The sequence below is a fragment of the Marmota monax genome, unplaced genomic scaffold (assembly GCF_021218885.2).
Source record: "Marmota monax isolate L192 unplaced genomic scaffold, Marmota_monax_Labrador192_F-V1.1 WCK01_AAM20220418_F8-fsc00023, whole genome shotgun sequence".
Taxonomy (NCBI): Eukaryota; Metazoa; Chordata; class Mammalia; order Rodentia; family Sciuridae; genus Marmota; species Marmota monax.
This window is the reverse complement of record NW_026692907.1, coordinates 11,178,673-11,194,835: the sequence shown is the minus strand read 5'-3', so window position 1 is coordinate 11,194,835 and position 16,163 is coordinate 11,178,673. Positions and strand designations below refer to the sequence as shown.

General features: G+C 36.8%; 1 protein-coding gene across 8 annotated transcripts in view; it reads left to right on the top strand.

The window, feature by feature from the left end:
* Dock7 (dedicator of cytokinesis 7) overlaps positions 1-16,163 on the top strand; it is a 200,539-nt gene that overhangs the window by 12,061 nt on the left and 172,315 nt on the right. For all 8 annotated transcript variants that reach the window (XM_046451169.2, XM_046451168.2, XM_058581538.1 and 5 more), the window contains exon 2: positions 15,996-16,101. In XM_046451169.2, the coding sequence (XP_046307125.1) occupies positions 15,996-16,101 (106 nt within the window). The remainder of the gene's footprint in view (positions 1-15,995; positions 16,102-16,163) is intronic.

The following is a 16,163-nucleotide window of genomic DNA, read 5'->3' as shown; positions in this document are numbered from 1 at the left end:
AAATACCCAAGGGTAGGATAGCTGGGTCATATAGTGGTTCCATCCCTAGTTTTCAGAGGAATCTCCAAACTGCTTTTCAGAGTGGCTGCACTAGTCTGCAGTCCCACCAACAATGTATAGGTGTTCCTTTTCCCCCCACAACTTCGCCAGTATTTGTTGTTGTTCATGTTCTTAATTATTGCCATTCCGACTGGAGTGAGATGAAATCTTAGTGTAGTTTTGGTTTGTGTTTCCCTGATTGCTAGAGATATTGAACATTTTTTCATGTATTTTTTGGTCTCTTACGTTTTTTTCTGTTGAGAAGTTTCTGTTTAGTTCTTTTGTCCATTTGTTGATTAGGTTATTTGTTTTTTTTTTTTTTAGTTCTTTGTATATTTTGGGTATTGTATGTTCTCATGGAAGTTAAAAAAGTTGATTTCAAAGAAGTGAAGAGTAGAATATGCTCAATAGGGGAAATGAGGCAGTGGGGTGGGGTAGAGGTCGGTTGGATAACTTATACTGTTCAACCCCAGGGCTTTGATCCCAAAGAAAGAACTTGGGGACTCAGTGGAGAGGATTGGGACATTTTATATTATTACACACTCTGTGGCAGGAGGCTGGGACAAAAATGGAGTGCTGCCCTGCATCTATGAGCCGGGAGAATGTATAAGGGATAGATCACATGCTGACTGGGCAAATATTTCGGTCAAATGTTTTATAAGTACCTGACTTTACTTCACAACCAGAGTCTTTGTGCTTTGATGCCCATCTACAAGCTGATGATTATGGAAGTGGCCAATTTCCCTCCTCCTCGCCCCCTGACACATTCCTGGGAATCCTTCATGTTTACCTTTAGAAACATTGAGCCTTCTAACACTGACTTACATTTACCCCAACAGGTACCAAAATACAGTTACACAGAAGGAATAGGTTCTAATTTTCTACAGCACAGAACAGTGACTGTAGCTCACAACAATTTATTACAGATTTTGTAAAGAGCTAGAAGAGAGAAGTTTGAAGGTTCCCAACACAAAGAAATAGTACATGTTTAAGTAGATTGAAATCCTAATTATCCTGGTTTGATCATTCTGGATTTTTTTTTTTTTTTTTTGCATTTCCACAATTATATATGTATTGAGTTAAAAGAAAATTAGTTGACCATAAATGTGAGAGAATATTTCATGACATTCTATTGTTTTATTGATCTGCATGCCTATACTATAACTGTTCTGATTACTGTTGCTTTATAGTAAGTTTTGAAATATGTTGAATTCTCCAGCTTATAACTTCTATTTCAAATTTGTTTTGGCTATTCTGGATTTTTTTTTGCATTTCTATGTACATTTTAGGATCAATATCAATATAAAGTTTTCAGTTTCTACAAAAATCTTGTTGGAATTTTGATACAGGTTGCCTCAGTCAGTCAGTCAGTTTGGAGAGACTGCTCTTTGAACAAATTAAGTCTTTCAGTTCATTGAAATGGAGTTTCTATTAATTTATTCAGATTTTATTTACTCTGAAGTTTTCAATATATAGGCTTGTATTTCTTTTGTGAAATTTATTTCTGTGTATTTTGTTTTAGCCGTATCATGAATGGAATTTTTAAAGAATTGGTTTGTTCATTGCTAGTTTTTGTAAATACTATTGATTTTTGAACATTGAACTTGTATCCTCTAGCCTTACTGAACTTGTATATTAATTATAGTAGTTTTTGTGAATTCTTTAGATTTTCTGTATATGGGATAATTTTGTCTATAGTAAGTAAACAGTTTTAATTTCTTCCCTGAATGCCCTTACCTCTCCCCTGCCCTATTTCATTGGCTAGAACCTGCAGTACAGTGTTGAGTAAAGGTAGTAAAATCAGACATCCTTGCTTTCCTCCTGATCTAAGGTGGAAAACATTCAGACATTTACCATTAAGTATGGTGTTATTTGTAGGCAGCTCTGTAGGAAAAGGAAGGAGAGAACAGATTTGAGAAGTATTTAAGAGTTCAAATAAATAGGACTTCACAACTAACTGTATACGGTTTACATCAGGATTCAGTTTGTGTTTGTGGGTATGAAAATTCTGGATTTATTTTTATGAAATAAGGTAGATACATTTATCTCCTTTTGGGAGTATTAAATTTTAAAAAATATATGTATTTTTTTGGTGTAGATGGACACATACCTTTATTTTATTTTTATGTGGTGCTGAGGATCGAACCCAGTGCCTCTCGTGTGCCAGGTGAGTGCTCTGCCACTGAGGCCCAGCCCCAGCCCAGGAGTGTTAACTTTTTATAGTAGAAGATTTTCCCCTCTGTTTTTGGTTGCCAGTTTTAGGTCAGTGTTAACATTCACAGATGCTAAATTTTTGAACATTTTTGTAATTACAGTTTAATATATTACATGAAGTGTAAAATAATATTATTACCATGTGTCAGTTGAGGAAGTTGAGGTAGAGTGAATACTATGGATCACTGTGTTGAAGATGTTTAGGTTTCCCTAATTCAATGCTTTATAAATCTTTGACTTAAACCTTATCCTAAAAATAGTGTCAAATGGGATACATGAGACATCTAATATCTTTTTTTTTTTAAAATCTCCTTCAGGAAAGGAGCTGGTTTTTAAATGTTAAGATATTATATAGAAGGTCTATTATTCTTTTTAAAAGTTTTTAGTTATAGATGGACATAATATTTTTTATTTTGTTTATTTATCTTTATGTGGTGCTGAGGATCGAACCCAGTGCCTCACATGCGCTAGGCAAGTGTTCTACCACTAAGCCACAACCCCAGCCCTAGAAGGTCTATTATTGTTCTTTAGTTTTTTATGTCAACATGTATGTATTTCAGTTTTCTTTAGCCTTTAGTGATTACTCTGGTCCAGTTCTCCATGTTTCTGAAGACTTTAACCAGAACTCTAGCTGACAAGCAACATAAAAATAATGCCTCAAATCTGGGTTTTAATTAGCCATCCATGAAAAATAGTAGACAGATCATAACAGTGATGACAGTCATTGTAACTATTCCTATTAATAATATGTTAGTATATATAATCTGCATTTTCACTGGGTGTCTTTAATTTACCTCATAGGCTAGGCTTTGGAAAACAGAGAATATAGTTAGAACCATTTATCTTTGGAAACTTACTTCCATGGAAAGAGGCCTTAGGTATCTAGATATGAATTCAAACCCTTCCTCTACGTTTCATAAGATCAAGCAAGTTACTTTATTCTTAAAATTTATCTGAAAGATCTATTTTTTTCTCATTATAAAATAATAGTGTTATGGTAAGTTTGGAATACAGAAGGCCTAATAGAGAAAATAAAATCACCCATAATTCTCCATTCAGACAAAAATCTTTGTCTTCCTGGTGCTTCCATTCTAGTGATAGTCTTTGTAAAAACTAAAAATAATCATAGTGTCCATCAGGAGAGACTGGTTAATAAGTTCCACTTTATTAATAGCGTGAGTTCTATAGCAGATAGAAAGGGGATCAGTAGTTAAAACATACTCTCTATATTCAGATTTGGGCTTTATTCCTTATTAGGTATGTGACCATAATGACCTCTTGAAGCTTCAGTATCATTATGTAATACCTACTTCATAGGATTTTTTTTCTGAAAATTAAATGAAGTTTAGCAGATGGCATGCTGTAAGTACTCCACAAATGTTGCTAGTATTATTATTAGTTTTATGTACTGATGGAGAAAAATTTCCAAGATGTATTATTATATATGATGTAAAGTATCGAGAAAAGATTATTGTTAGGTGCTGTGTATGGACATTAAAAAAAAATAAGGATTTCTTATGCTGATGTGTATACATCTTTTTCTTGAAGCATACCCAGGAAAATATTAAGTGGTTACACTTGAGGACTACAAGGATTGGGGATTGAAAGTGGTAGAGAGCTGTACCTTTTGTTTTTACCTCTTTGTGAAATTTGGGTTTTTTAATGTCATGCACATATTCCTTTTATTTGTTTTGTTTAATAATTCCTTCCTTATATCAGGGTTTTGTAGTTGTTTAGTTTTGTCTTCTTCATATTGGGAAATCTTCTGCCTATGCTTTTCATAATAATTTTATTTACATAATAGTAGAGCTTGAAAGCACTTCTGGAACTAGCCCTGTGTAGATATGCCAAAGATATGTTAAAGACTATTTTGAGATAAGTGAACAAATTATTTATCTTATTGAAATTGTTTTTAAAAAGTTTCACATTGAGGGTCTGGGGCTATAGTTCAGTGGCAGAGTGCTTGCCCAGCATGTGTGAGGCACTGGGTTCGATCCTTAGCACCACATAAAAATAAACAAATAAAGGCATTCTGTTCACCTACAACTACAAAAAAAAAATCACACTGAGTAGGGAAATATTGTATTTCAATAGAAGTTTTTAAATCTTACTAGTAAACAAATGAGATGATGATGTTGACTAGGCCCCTAAAGAAAAGTTTGTCTAACTTAGACTCTTCTACAGATTGAGATTCCGTCTGCCAGCAAATATTAACCTATTTTATAACAGTAAGAACACATACTTTTCTCTTCCGTTTCCATTTAATCATAAACCAACAACATTTACAGATTGGTTTACTCTGGAAGAATTTTTTTTGGTGGGGTACTGGAGATTGAACTCAGGGGCACTCAACCACTGAGCCACATCCCCAGCCTTATTTTGTATTTGTTCTGAGACAGGTCTCACTGAGTTGCTTAGTGCCTCCCCATTGCTGAGGCTGGCTTTGAACTCACCGTCCGTCCTCCTGCCTTAGCCTCTTGAGCTGCTGGGATTATAGGCCCTGCCACCATGCCCTGCTCTGGAAGAATTTTGGAAGTTTGTATACTAGGTAGTGTCTAAGTTCATTCTTATATGCTGCCTTGCTTCCTCTCTCTCCACGTTTAGACTTGTCTCTCCATTTTTCTCTCTCTGCTCCATTGTTCTAGACTTTGAGAATGTAAAGATTAGTAAGATATGGTCCCTGCCTTCAAGGAGCTCACATTAGTTGTTCCATTCTGACATTCTTTTTCAACTACTTTTAGGGGAAAGGAATTATGAATTTCTGTCTTCTGTTTCCATTTCCCCCTTCAGCTCTATAAACATTTATTAGGTGTCTTGTATGTGCTAGGCACTTTGCCACAGGATGCAAAGTTAAATAAGATGAAGTTCTGCCTTTTAATTATTTTAGTTCCTTGCAGGAAAATAGGTAAACATAGTTGCTGTAACTGAGGTATTTTGTTTAGGAATCACAGTAAGGTAATTTTTTATAGAAAGATAGCACCAGGGGCTAGCTCTGTGGTAGAGCACTTGCCTGGCATGTGTGAGGCACTGGGTTAGATCCTTAGCACCAAATAAAAATAAATAAAGGTATTATGTATCTGGCTACAACTAAAAAAAATAAAAAAAAATACCACCAGAGTTAGGAAACATATTATTTAATGGCAGAAATTAACTTGTTTTGAGACATTTATACAAGATAAAACTCCAGTCAGAGGTGAGTTTTCTTTTCCTTTTTTGGGAGGTACTGGGGTTTGAACTCAGGGGCACTTGACCACTGAGCCACAACCCCAGCCCTATTTTGTGTTTTGTTTAGAGACAGGGTCTCACTGAGTTGCTTAGAGCCTTACTTTTGCCCAGCGAAGTTTTCTTTTATATATATATTTTTAGTTGTAGATGGACCCAATACCTTTATTTTATTTATTTTATGTGGTACTGAGGATTGAACCTAGTGCCTCATACATGCTAAGCAAGAGCTCTACCACTGAGTTACATATAACCCCAGCCCAGTGAGGTTTTCTTGTCCTTGCTGATTCCTCAAGGAGGTTTTGAAGAGTGAGTGCCTGACACAAGAAGCCAAATTTTTGATACTTTCCTATACTTCTCACCATATTTTTATACTTTTTTTTTAAAAATTTTTTTTGTTGGTTGTTCAAAACATTACATAGTTCTTGATATATCATATTTCACACTTTGATTCAAGTGGGTTATGAGCTCCCATTTTTACCCCATATACAGATTGCAGAATCACATCAGTTACACATCCATTGATTTACATATTGCCATACTAGTGTCTGTTGTGTTCTGCTGCCTTTCCTATCCTCTACTATCCCCCCTCCCCTCCCCTCCCCTCCCCTCTTCTCTCTCTGCCCCCTCTACTGACATTCATTTGTCCCCCTTGTATTATTTTTCCCTTTCCCCTCACTTCCTCTTGTATGTACTTTTGTATAACTCTGAGGGTCTCCTTCCATTTCCATGCATTTTCCCTTCTCTCTCCCTTTCCCTCCCACCTCTCATCCCTGTTTAATGTTAATCTTCTTCTCATGCTCTTCGACCCTACTCTGTTCTTAGTTACTCTCCTTATATCAAAGAAGACATTTGGCATTTGTTTTTTAGGGATTGGCTAGCTTCACTTAGCATAATCTGCTCTAATGCCATCCATTTCCCTGTAAATTCTATGATTTTGTCATTTTTTAATGCAGAGTAATACTCCATTGTGTATAAATGCCACATTTTTTTTATCCATTCATCTATTGAAGGGCATCTAGGTTGGTTCCACAGTCTTGCTATTGTGAATTGTGCTGCTATGAACATCGATGTAGCAGTGTCCCTGTAGCATGCTCTTTTTAGGTCTTTAGGGAATAGACCGAGAAGGGGACTAGCTGGGTCAAATGGTGGCTCCATTCCCAGCTTTCCAAGAAATCTCCATACTGCTTTCCAAATTGGCTGCACCAATTTGCAGTCCCACCAGCAATGTACAAGTGTACCCTTTTCCCCACATCCTCGCCAGCACTTGTTGTTGTTTGACTTCATAATGGCTGCCAATCTAACTGGAGTGAGATGGTATCTTAGGGTGGTTTTGATTTGCATTTCTCTGACTGCTAGAGATGGTGAGCATTTTTTCATGTACTTGTTGATTGATTGTATGTCCTCCTCTGAGAAGTGTCTGTTCAGGTCCTTGGCCCATTTGTTGATTGGGTTGTTTGTTCTCTTATTGTCTAATTTTTTGAGTTCTTTGTATACTCTGGATATTAGGGCTCTATCTGAAGTGTGAGGAGTAAAGATTTGTTCCCAGGATGTAGGCTCTCTATTTACCTCTCTTATTGTTTCTTTTGCTGAGAAAAAACTTTTTAGTTTGAGTAAGTCCCATTTGTTGATTCTAGTTATTAACTTTTGTGCTATGGGTGTCCTATTGAGGAATTTGGAGCCCGACCCCACCGAATGTAGATCGTAGCCAACTTTTTCTTCTATCAGACGGCGTGTCTCTGATTTGATATCAAGCTCCTTGATCCATTTTGAATTAACTTTTGTGCATGGCGAGAGAAAGGGATTCAGTTTCATTTTGTTGCATATGGATTTCCAGTTTTCCCAGCACCATTTGTTGAAGATGCTATCCTTCCTCCATTGCATGCTTTTAGCCCCTTTATCAAATATAAGATAGTTGTAGTTTTGTGGATTGGTTTCTGTGTCCTCTATTCTGTACCATTGGTCCACCCGCCTGTTTTGGTACCAGTACCATGCTGTTTTTGTTACTATTACTCTGTAGTATAGTTTGAAGTCTGGTATCGCTATACTGCCTGATTCACACTTCCTGCTTAGCATTGTTTTTTCTATTCTGGGTCGTTTATTTTTCCATATGAATTTCACGATTGCTTTCTCTATTTCTACAAGAAATGCCGTTGGGATTTTGATTGGCATTGCATTAAACCTATAGAGAACTTTTGGTAATATCGCCATTTTGATGATGTTAGTTCTGCCTATCCATGAACAGGGTATATTTTTCCATCTTCTAAGATCTTCTTCTATTTCTCTCTTTAGGGTTCTGTAGTTTTCATTGTATAAGTCTTTCACCTCTTTTGTTAGGTTGATTCCCAAGTATTTTATTTTTTTTGAAGATATTGTGAATGGAGTGGTTGTCCTCATTTCCATTTCAGAGGATTTGTCGCTGATATACAGGAATGCCTTTGATTTATGCGTGTTGATTTTATATCCTGCCACTTTGCTGGATTCATTTATTAGCTCTAATAGTTTTTTGTAGACCCTTTTGGGTCTGCTAGGTATAGAATCATGTCACCTGCAAATAGTGATAATTTAAGTTCTTCTTTTCTTATTTTTATGCCTTTAATTTCTTTCGTCTGTCTAATTGCTCTGGCCAGTGTTTCGAGAACTATGTTGAACAGAAGTGGTGAGAGAGGGCATCCCTGTCTTGTTCCAGATTTTAGAGGGAATGCCTTCAATTTTTCTCCATTCAGAATGATGCTAGCCTGAGGCTTAGCATAGATAGCTTTTACAATATTGGGGTATGTTCCTGTTATCCCTAGTTTTTCTAGAGTTTTGAACATAAAGGGATGCTGTACTTTGTCGAATGCTTTTTCCGCATCTATCGAGATGATCATATGGTTCTTATTTTTAAGTCTATTGATGTGGTGAATAACATTTATTGATTTCCGTATATTGAACCAGCCTTGCATCCCAGGGATGAATCCTACTTGATCATGGTGCACAATTTTTTTGGTATGTTTTTGTATCCGATTCACCAGAATTTTATTGAGGATTTTTGCATCTAGGTTCATTAGAGATATTGGTCTGTAGTTTTCTTTCTTTGAAGTGTCTTTGTCTGGTTTAGGTATCAGGGTGATGTTGGCCTCGTAGAATGAATTTGGAAGTTCTCCCTCTTTTTCTATTTCCTGAAGTAGCTTGAAAAGTATTGGTATTAGTTCCTCTTTAAAGGTTTTGTAAAACTCTGCTGAATACCCATCCGGTCCTGGGCTTTTCTTAGTTGGTAGTCTTTTGATGGTTTCTTCTATTTCCTCAATTGATATTGGTCTGTTTAGGTTGTCTATATCCTCCTGACTCAATCTGGGCAGATCATATGACTTAAGAAATTTATCGATGCCTTCACTATCTTCTAATTTATTGGAGTATAAGGATTCAAAATAATTTTTGATTATCTTCTGTATATCTGAAGTGTCTGTTGTGATATTGCCTTTTTCATCCCGTATGCTAGTAATTTGAGTTCTCTCTCTTCTTCTCTTCGCTAGCATGGCTAAGGGTCTGTTGATTTTGTTTATTTTTTCAAAGAACCAACTTTTAGTTTTGTCAATTTTTTCAATTGTTTCTTTTGTTTCGATTTCATTAATTTCAGCTCTGATTTTAATTATTTCTTGCCTTCTACTTCTTTTGCTGTTGTTTTGCTCTTCTTTTTCTACGATTTTGAGATGAAGTATGAGATCATTTATTTGTTGGTTTTTTCTTTTTTTAAGGAATGAACTCCAAGCAATGAATTTTCCTCTTAGAACTGCTTTTAATGTGTCCCATAGATTCTGATATGTTATGTCTGTGTTTTCATTAATCTCTAAGAATTTTTTAATTTCCTCCTTGATGTCTTCTATAACCCATTGATCATTCAGTAACCTGTTGTTCATTCTCCAAGTGATGTATTCTTTTTCCTTCCTTCTTTTATCGTTGATTTTCAGTTCCATTCCATTATGATCAGATAGGATGCATGGCATTATCTCTACTCCTTTATATTGTCTAAGAGTTGCCCTGTGACATAATATATGATCTATTTTTGAAAAGGATCCATGTGCTGCTGAGAAAAAAGTGTAACTGCTTGATGTTGGGTGGTATATTCTATATATGTCAATTAAGTCTAGGTTATTAATTGTGTTATTGAGTTCTATAGTTTTCTTATTCAACTTTTGTTTGGAAGATCTGTCCAGTGGCGAGAGAGGTGTGTTGAAGTCTCCCATGATTATTGTATGGTGGTCTATTAGACTCTTGAACTTGAGAAGAGTTTGTTTGATGAACATAGCTGCACCATTGTTTGGGGCATATATATTTATGATTGTTGGTGTATGGTTCCCTTAAGCAGTATGTAGTGTCCCTCTGTATCCCTTTTGATTAACTTTGGCTTGAAATCTATTTTATTTGATCTGAGTATGGACACTCCTGCTTGTTTCCAAAGTCCATATGAGTGATATGATTTTTCCCAACCTTTCACCTTCAGCCTATGTATGTCTTTTCCTATCAAATGCGTCTCCTGTAGGCAGCATATTGTTGGGTCTTGTTTTGTGATCCATTCTACTAGCCTGTGTCTCTTGATTGGTGAGTTTAAGCCATTAACATTTAGGGTTATTATTGAGATATGGGTTGTTCTTCCAGCCATATTTGTTTATTTCTGTTACTAAACATGGTTTGTTTTCCTCTTTGATTATTTTCCCCCCTTTACTGTCCTACCTCCCACTGTTGGTTTTCATTGTTATTTTCCATTTCCTCTTCCTGTAATGTTTTGCCAAGGATGTTTTGAAGAGATGGTTTTCTAGCTGCAAATTCTTTTAACTTTTGTTTATCGTGGAAGGTTTTAATTTTATCTTCCATCCTGAAGCTTAATTTCGCTGGAAACACAATTCTTGGTTGGAACCCATTTTCTTTCAGTGTTTGAAATATGTTATTCCAGGATCTTCTAGCTTTCAGAGTCTGTGTTGAAAGATCAGCTGTTATCCTGATTGGCTTACCCCTAAATGTGATCTGCTTCCTTTCTCTTGTAGCTTTTAAAATTCTCTCCTTATTCTGTATGTTGGGCATCTTCATTATAATGTGTCTAGGTGTGGGTCTCTTATGATTTTGCACATTCGGCGTCCTGTAGGCTTCTAGGATTTGGGATTCTGTCTCATTCTTCAAGTCTGGGAAGTTTTCTCGTATTATTTCATTGAATAGATTGCTCATTCCTTTGGTTTGAAACTCTGTCCCTTCCTGTATCCCAATGACTCTTAAATTTGGTCTCTTGATGTTATCCCATATTTCTTGGATTTTCTGCTCATGGTTTCTTAACAGTCTTGCTGAGCTGTCTATGTTCTTTTCAAGTTGAAATACTTTGTCTTCATTGTCTGATGTTCTATCTTCTAAGTGTTCTACTCTGCTGGTAGTATTCTCAATTGAGTTTTTAAGTTGGTTTATTGCTTCCTGCATTTCTAGGATTTCTGTTTGTTTGTTTTTTATAACCTCTATCTCCCTGTATAGTTGATCTTTTGCTTCTTGGATTTGTTTATGTAATTCATTATTGAAGTGATCTTTCATTGTCTGATTTTGCTGTCTGATGTCTTCCTTGAGACTCCAGATCATCTGAAGCATGTATATCCTGAATTCTTTATCTGACATTCCATCTGCTGCAGCTATTACCTCTTCTAAAGTTGAGTTGACCTGCATTGCTTGTGGTCCTTTCTTACCTTGTCTCTTCATACTGTTCGCGTTCCTTTCTACTTGGTGAAACTGTTGTGCTATTGAATTTTCCCCCTATATATTTATATTGGTCTTGTATAGTTGCAAAGTCTCCCTTGCAGGCCCCTCCTCCAATTGGGGCAATGTGCCTACCACGCCGGCAGGCCACTGGGCCTGCTCTGCCGGTCGGTAGCAGGTCCGCCTACCTTGCAGGCGCGGGCGGCGACTCTGTCCCTCTGCGGGCCGCTAGGCTTGTTCTGTCGGTGGTCGCAGTTCTGCCTACTTTGCAGGCGCAGGCAGCGGCACTGCCCCTCTGCAGGCCTCTGGGGCTGTTCTGCCAGTGGGTCGCAAGTCCGCCTACCTTGCAGGCGCGGGGAGGGGGGCGGCTCTACCCTTCCTCAGGCCACTGGGCCTGTTCTGTCTGTCGGTTGCAGGTCTGGCCTGTTCTGTTGGTGGTCACAGTTCCGTCTACCTTGCAGGCGCGGGGGGAGGGGGCGGCTCTGCCTCTCAGCAGGCCGCTGCTCCTCTTCTGCCGGTGGGTCGCAGGCCCGCCTACCTTGCAGGAGTGATTGGAAGCTGTGCCCCTCCGGGGGCCACTGGGCCTTTTCTGTCGGTGGTCACAGTTCCGCCTACCTGGCAGGTGCTCGGGGTGGGGGGCGGCTCTGCCCCTCAGCAGGCCGCTGGGCCTGCTCTGTGGGTGGTCACAGTTCCGTCTACCTTGCCGGCGCAGGGGGAGGGGGCGGCTCTGCCTCTCAGCAGGCCGCTGCTCCTCTTCTGCGTGTGGTCGCAGGCCTGCCTACCTTGCAGGAGTGATTGGAAGCTCTGCCCCTCCGCGGGCCACTGGGCCTTTTCTGTCGGTGGTCACAGTTCTGCCTACCTGGCAGGCGCAGGGGGTGGGGGGCGGCTCTGCCCCTCAGCAGGCCGCTGGGCCTGTTCTGTGGGTGGTCACAGTTCCGTCTACCTTGCCGGCACAGGGGGAGGGGGCGGCTCTGCCTCTCAGCAGGCCGCTGCTCCTCTTCTCATATTTTTATACTTGGTGATTGTGTTACTGCTATTCCAGGGAATGCTTGTTTGCAATTTTTATGTTTTGTCAAAAAGAATGTTTATAAACTTTTCTGAAATCAAACTGAGTGTAGGATCAAGGATATGTAACATGAACTTTAACAAAATAACAAATACTTATATGGGCTTCATTAAAAGATTTAATGGCCTCCTCAATAAAGTGAATTGCTTTTCTTTTCACACAGAAGCTTTATATAATTTGCCCTTTACCTTCTTCTCAATCTGTTCTCCTTCTCAAAGATTTCATTTCCTCTCTAATTTTCAACTCTAACCTCGATTTGTCTTTTTCTTTTTCTTTCTTCCTTTTGTTTTCTTTCTTTCTTTCTTTCTTTCTTTTTTTTGTGGTGCTGGGGATCAACCCAACATATTAGGCAAGTGTCCTACCATGTGCTATATATACCTCAGCTCTAATTATTTTCTCCATGTTCTTCCTTCTTCCCTTGTTCAGAGTTAGCCTTGTTTTTATTCTTTAATTTAAAAAAATATTTATATTGTGTTCTTTTTAGTTATACATGACAGTACATTACAATTTGAGATATTTTTACAAACATGGAGTACATCTTATTCCAATTAGGATCCCACTCTTGTGGTTGTACATGATGTAGAGATTCACTGTGGCGAATGCATATATGTACATAGGAAAGTTATGTCAGAATTACTCCACTGTCTTTCCTATTCCTGACCCTCTCCTTTGTCTTCATTCCCCTTTGTTGTTGTTATATATTTTTTTTAAATTTATAATTAATAGACTTTTCTGGGGAGAAGATTTAGGTTTGTTGAAAAATTAGTGGAATGTGTAGATTCCCTCCCTTTCCATGTTTCCCCTATTATTAATATTTTGCATTAGTGTGTTACGTTTGTTGTAAATGATGATCAATATTAATATATGTTATTATTAACTAAAGTCCATAGATTACATTAGGGTTCACTCTTTGTGTTGTATATTCTATGGGTTTTGACAACATATAATGGCCTGTATCCACCATTACAGTATTTTACAGAATAATTTTACTGCCCTAAATATACCTTGCTTTCTACTTACTCATTAATCTTTTCTTCTTCTCCCTCTAACCCCTGACAATCACTGTTTTCTTTTCTTTCTCCAGTTTTGCCTTTTCTAGTATGTCATATAGTTGGAATCATATAAAGCCTTTCCAGATTGACTTCTTTCACTTAGCAATATTCCTTTCATGGCTTGAAAGCTCATTTCTTTCTTTTTTTTTTTTTGCTTTAATTTTTAATTTTATTTTTTTTAGTTATACATGACAGTAGAGTGTATTTTGACATATCATACATATATGGAGTATAACTTCCCATTTTTGTGGTTGTACATGATATGGCATTAACAGTGGTCATGTATTCATATATGAACATAGGAATGTTATGTCTGATTCATTCTACTGTCTTTCCCATTCCCATCCTAATCCTACCCCTCCAATCCAATGAACCTCTACCTCTCCCTAGCCATTGTGAGTTAGCATCTGCATATCAGAGAGAACATTCAGTGTTCGGCTTTCTGGGATTGGCTTATTTCATTTAGCATGATAGTCTCCACTCCATCCATTTACCAGAAGATGCCACAATTTCATTATTCTTTATGACTGAGAAATATTCCATTATGTGTATGTACCACATTTTCTTTATTCATTCATCTGTTGAAAAGCACCTAAGTTGGTTCCATAGCTTAGCTATTGTAAATTGAACTGGAAAGCTCATTTCTTTATATTGCTGAATAGTATCCTTTTGTATGGCTATACCACAATTTGTTGATCCATTCACTTACTGAAGGACAGATTGATTGCTTCTGAGTTTTGGCATTATGCGTAACGACTTAGCCTTTTAAAACACAGATATGATCTAGTGACCTTCAAGTTACCTATAAAAAAAATTGAGCTAATTCAGTATCTTGAACCTTAAACAATGATAACTTTTATCTTTGAATCAAAAATTTCTAATTGAATATTCATCTCATAACAGTGCACAGTAAATTTTTGTAGAATGATTAAGTGTAAAAGAAGAAAAAAGATATTAAAGAGAAGTAGGGGGAAAGATTATATATTAAATCTGGATAAGTTTTAGAAATTGAGGTTTTCTTGAAACTTACCTGGAAATTCTAATGGGAACCATCATGTTCATGGCTCTGAATTCAACCATTAACTTAAGAGCACTCCAAAACAAATGTCACCAAACTTCCCAGAAAGTAGGACGTTTGAGTTTGTATCATTTTATGTTCTTGGAATGACAGGAAGAAAGTAGGGTTTATTTTGGGGAAAAAAGAATAAAAGACAAGTTTTATAAAAAAATAGAGAAATTTTATAGGGTAGAAGCTAGATATTGACATCAGGAATATAATTGCACAAAATCCATAAATGTTAGTCTTTGTTTTGTATTCACAAGTCACATTGTCTGCTTAATAAAACTCTTAACTAATATAATGGAGGACATTATTATAGGATTTAAGAATTACTGAATGTTTCGGTTTATAGTTTGGTGGAATTTGAGGAATATAGAGATTAATGACATAAATCCTTTTGAATATCTAAAATATTTTTGTTTTAGAAATGCTATTTATTTAAGTATATCAAAATGCTAGTGTACCCTTAAGAGTTAACAACTACCTTTGAAATCTTGGAAATTCTAAACCCTAATCTTTATTTTCCAAATAAAGGGTTCCAAATCTTCCAAATGAAGATATATCCTTTTTTTTTGAGTGGGGCATACTGGGCAGTACCCTAGAAGCTCTCAGTCACTGAACCACATCCTCAGCCCTTTTTTATGTTTTATTTTGAGACAGGGTCTTAATAAGTTGCTTAGGGTCTTGCTAATTGCTGAGGCTGGCCTGGAACTTGGGATCGTCCTGTCTCAGCTTCTTAAGTTGCTGGGATTACAGATGTGCGCCACCATAGCCAGCAAGATTTATTTTTAAATTGTGGTAGTGCCTTTGTAGTTTGCTCAGTTTGTTAGTAGCACTATATATTTCATAGGGCTTAAACATTCATTTTTTCTTTTTTTTGAGTATCATATGTTAAATATATAGGGCTGGTGTTGTGGCTCAGTGGTAGAGCGCTTGCCTAGCATGTGTGAGGCACTGGGTTCGATTCTCTGCACCACATAAAAATAAATAAAGCTCCAACAACATCTAATAAAATATTTAAAAATATATGTATAGAAGGAAAAAAGATGAATACGACCACTGCCTCTTTTTATAGAACATTACATGAAATGGACAAAATAACTGGGAAGAAAATACAAGTTAGATTTTGGTAAATGTTTGAAGAGTTTATGTAAGTGTGGTATTTTTGGCTATAGTCTACAATAAATTTGCATGATGATCTTGGTATTTGTGTTTTACCCTTAAAACTAGTTAAGAATTGGGTTAGTCAATATAGGAGGGAAACAGTATTCTAGGAAGCAGTTATTTGGAAAGGACCTGAAAGGTTGGAGAAGTAAATTAGATTCAGAATATGGACAACTATTAATTTGGGGCATTATTGGTTAAGTAAAAATAGAATATGTTCCATAAAATGCCATATTGAAAAAAGCTTTATATAAGTTGGCTCTAACTTTTTATCATACATCAGCATAACAAAAATGTTTTAATGTAATTATAATATTTAGGTAATTATATATTTCCTATAATATTTTAAATTTATAGGCATTAATATGCCGAGATTTTGATTGTTCTTTAAGTGAATCTTCAATGTACTTCCTCCTATTTAAATAAAAAAAAAATGTATAGAATGTATTTGCTTTTTTTGTTTTAGAACTGTGGCAGCCGAAGTTAGGAAACAGATCTCTGGACAGTACAGTGGTTCTCCCCAACTGCTGAAAAACCTCAACATTGTTGGCAATATATCCCATCACACCACAGTAAGTAGCATGTTTTACAGGTATATTACTGGCAAGATCATGCAAAAGTAGAGGAAAGATAA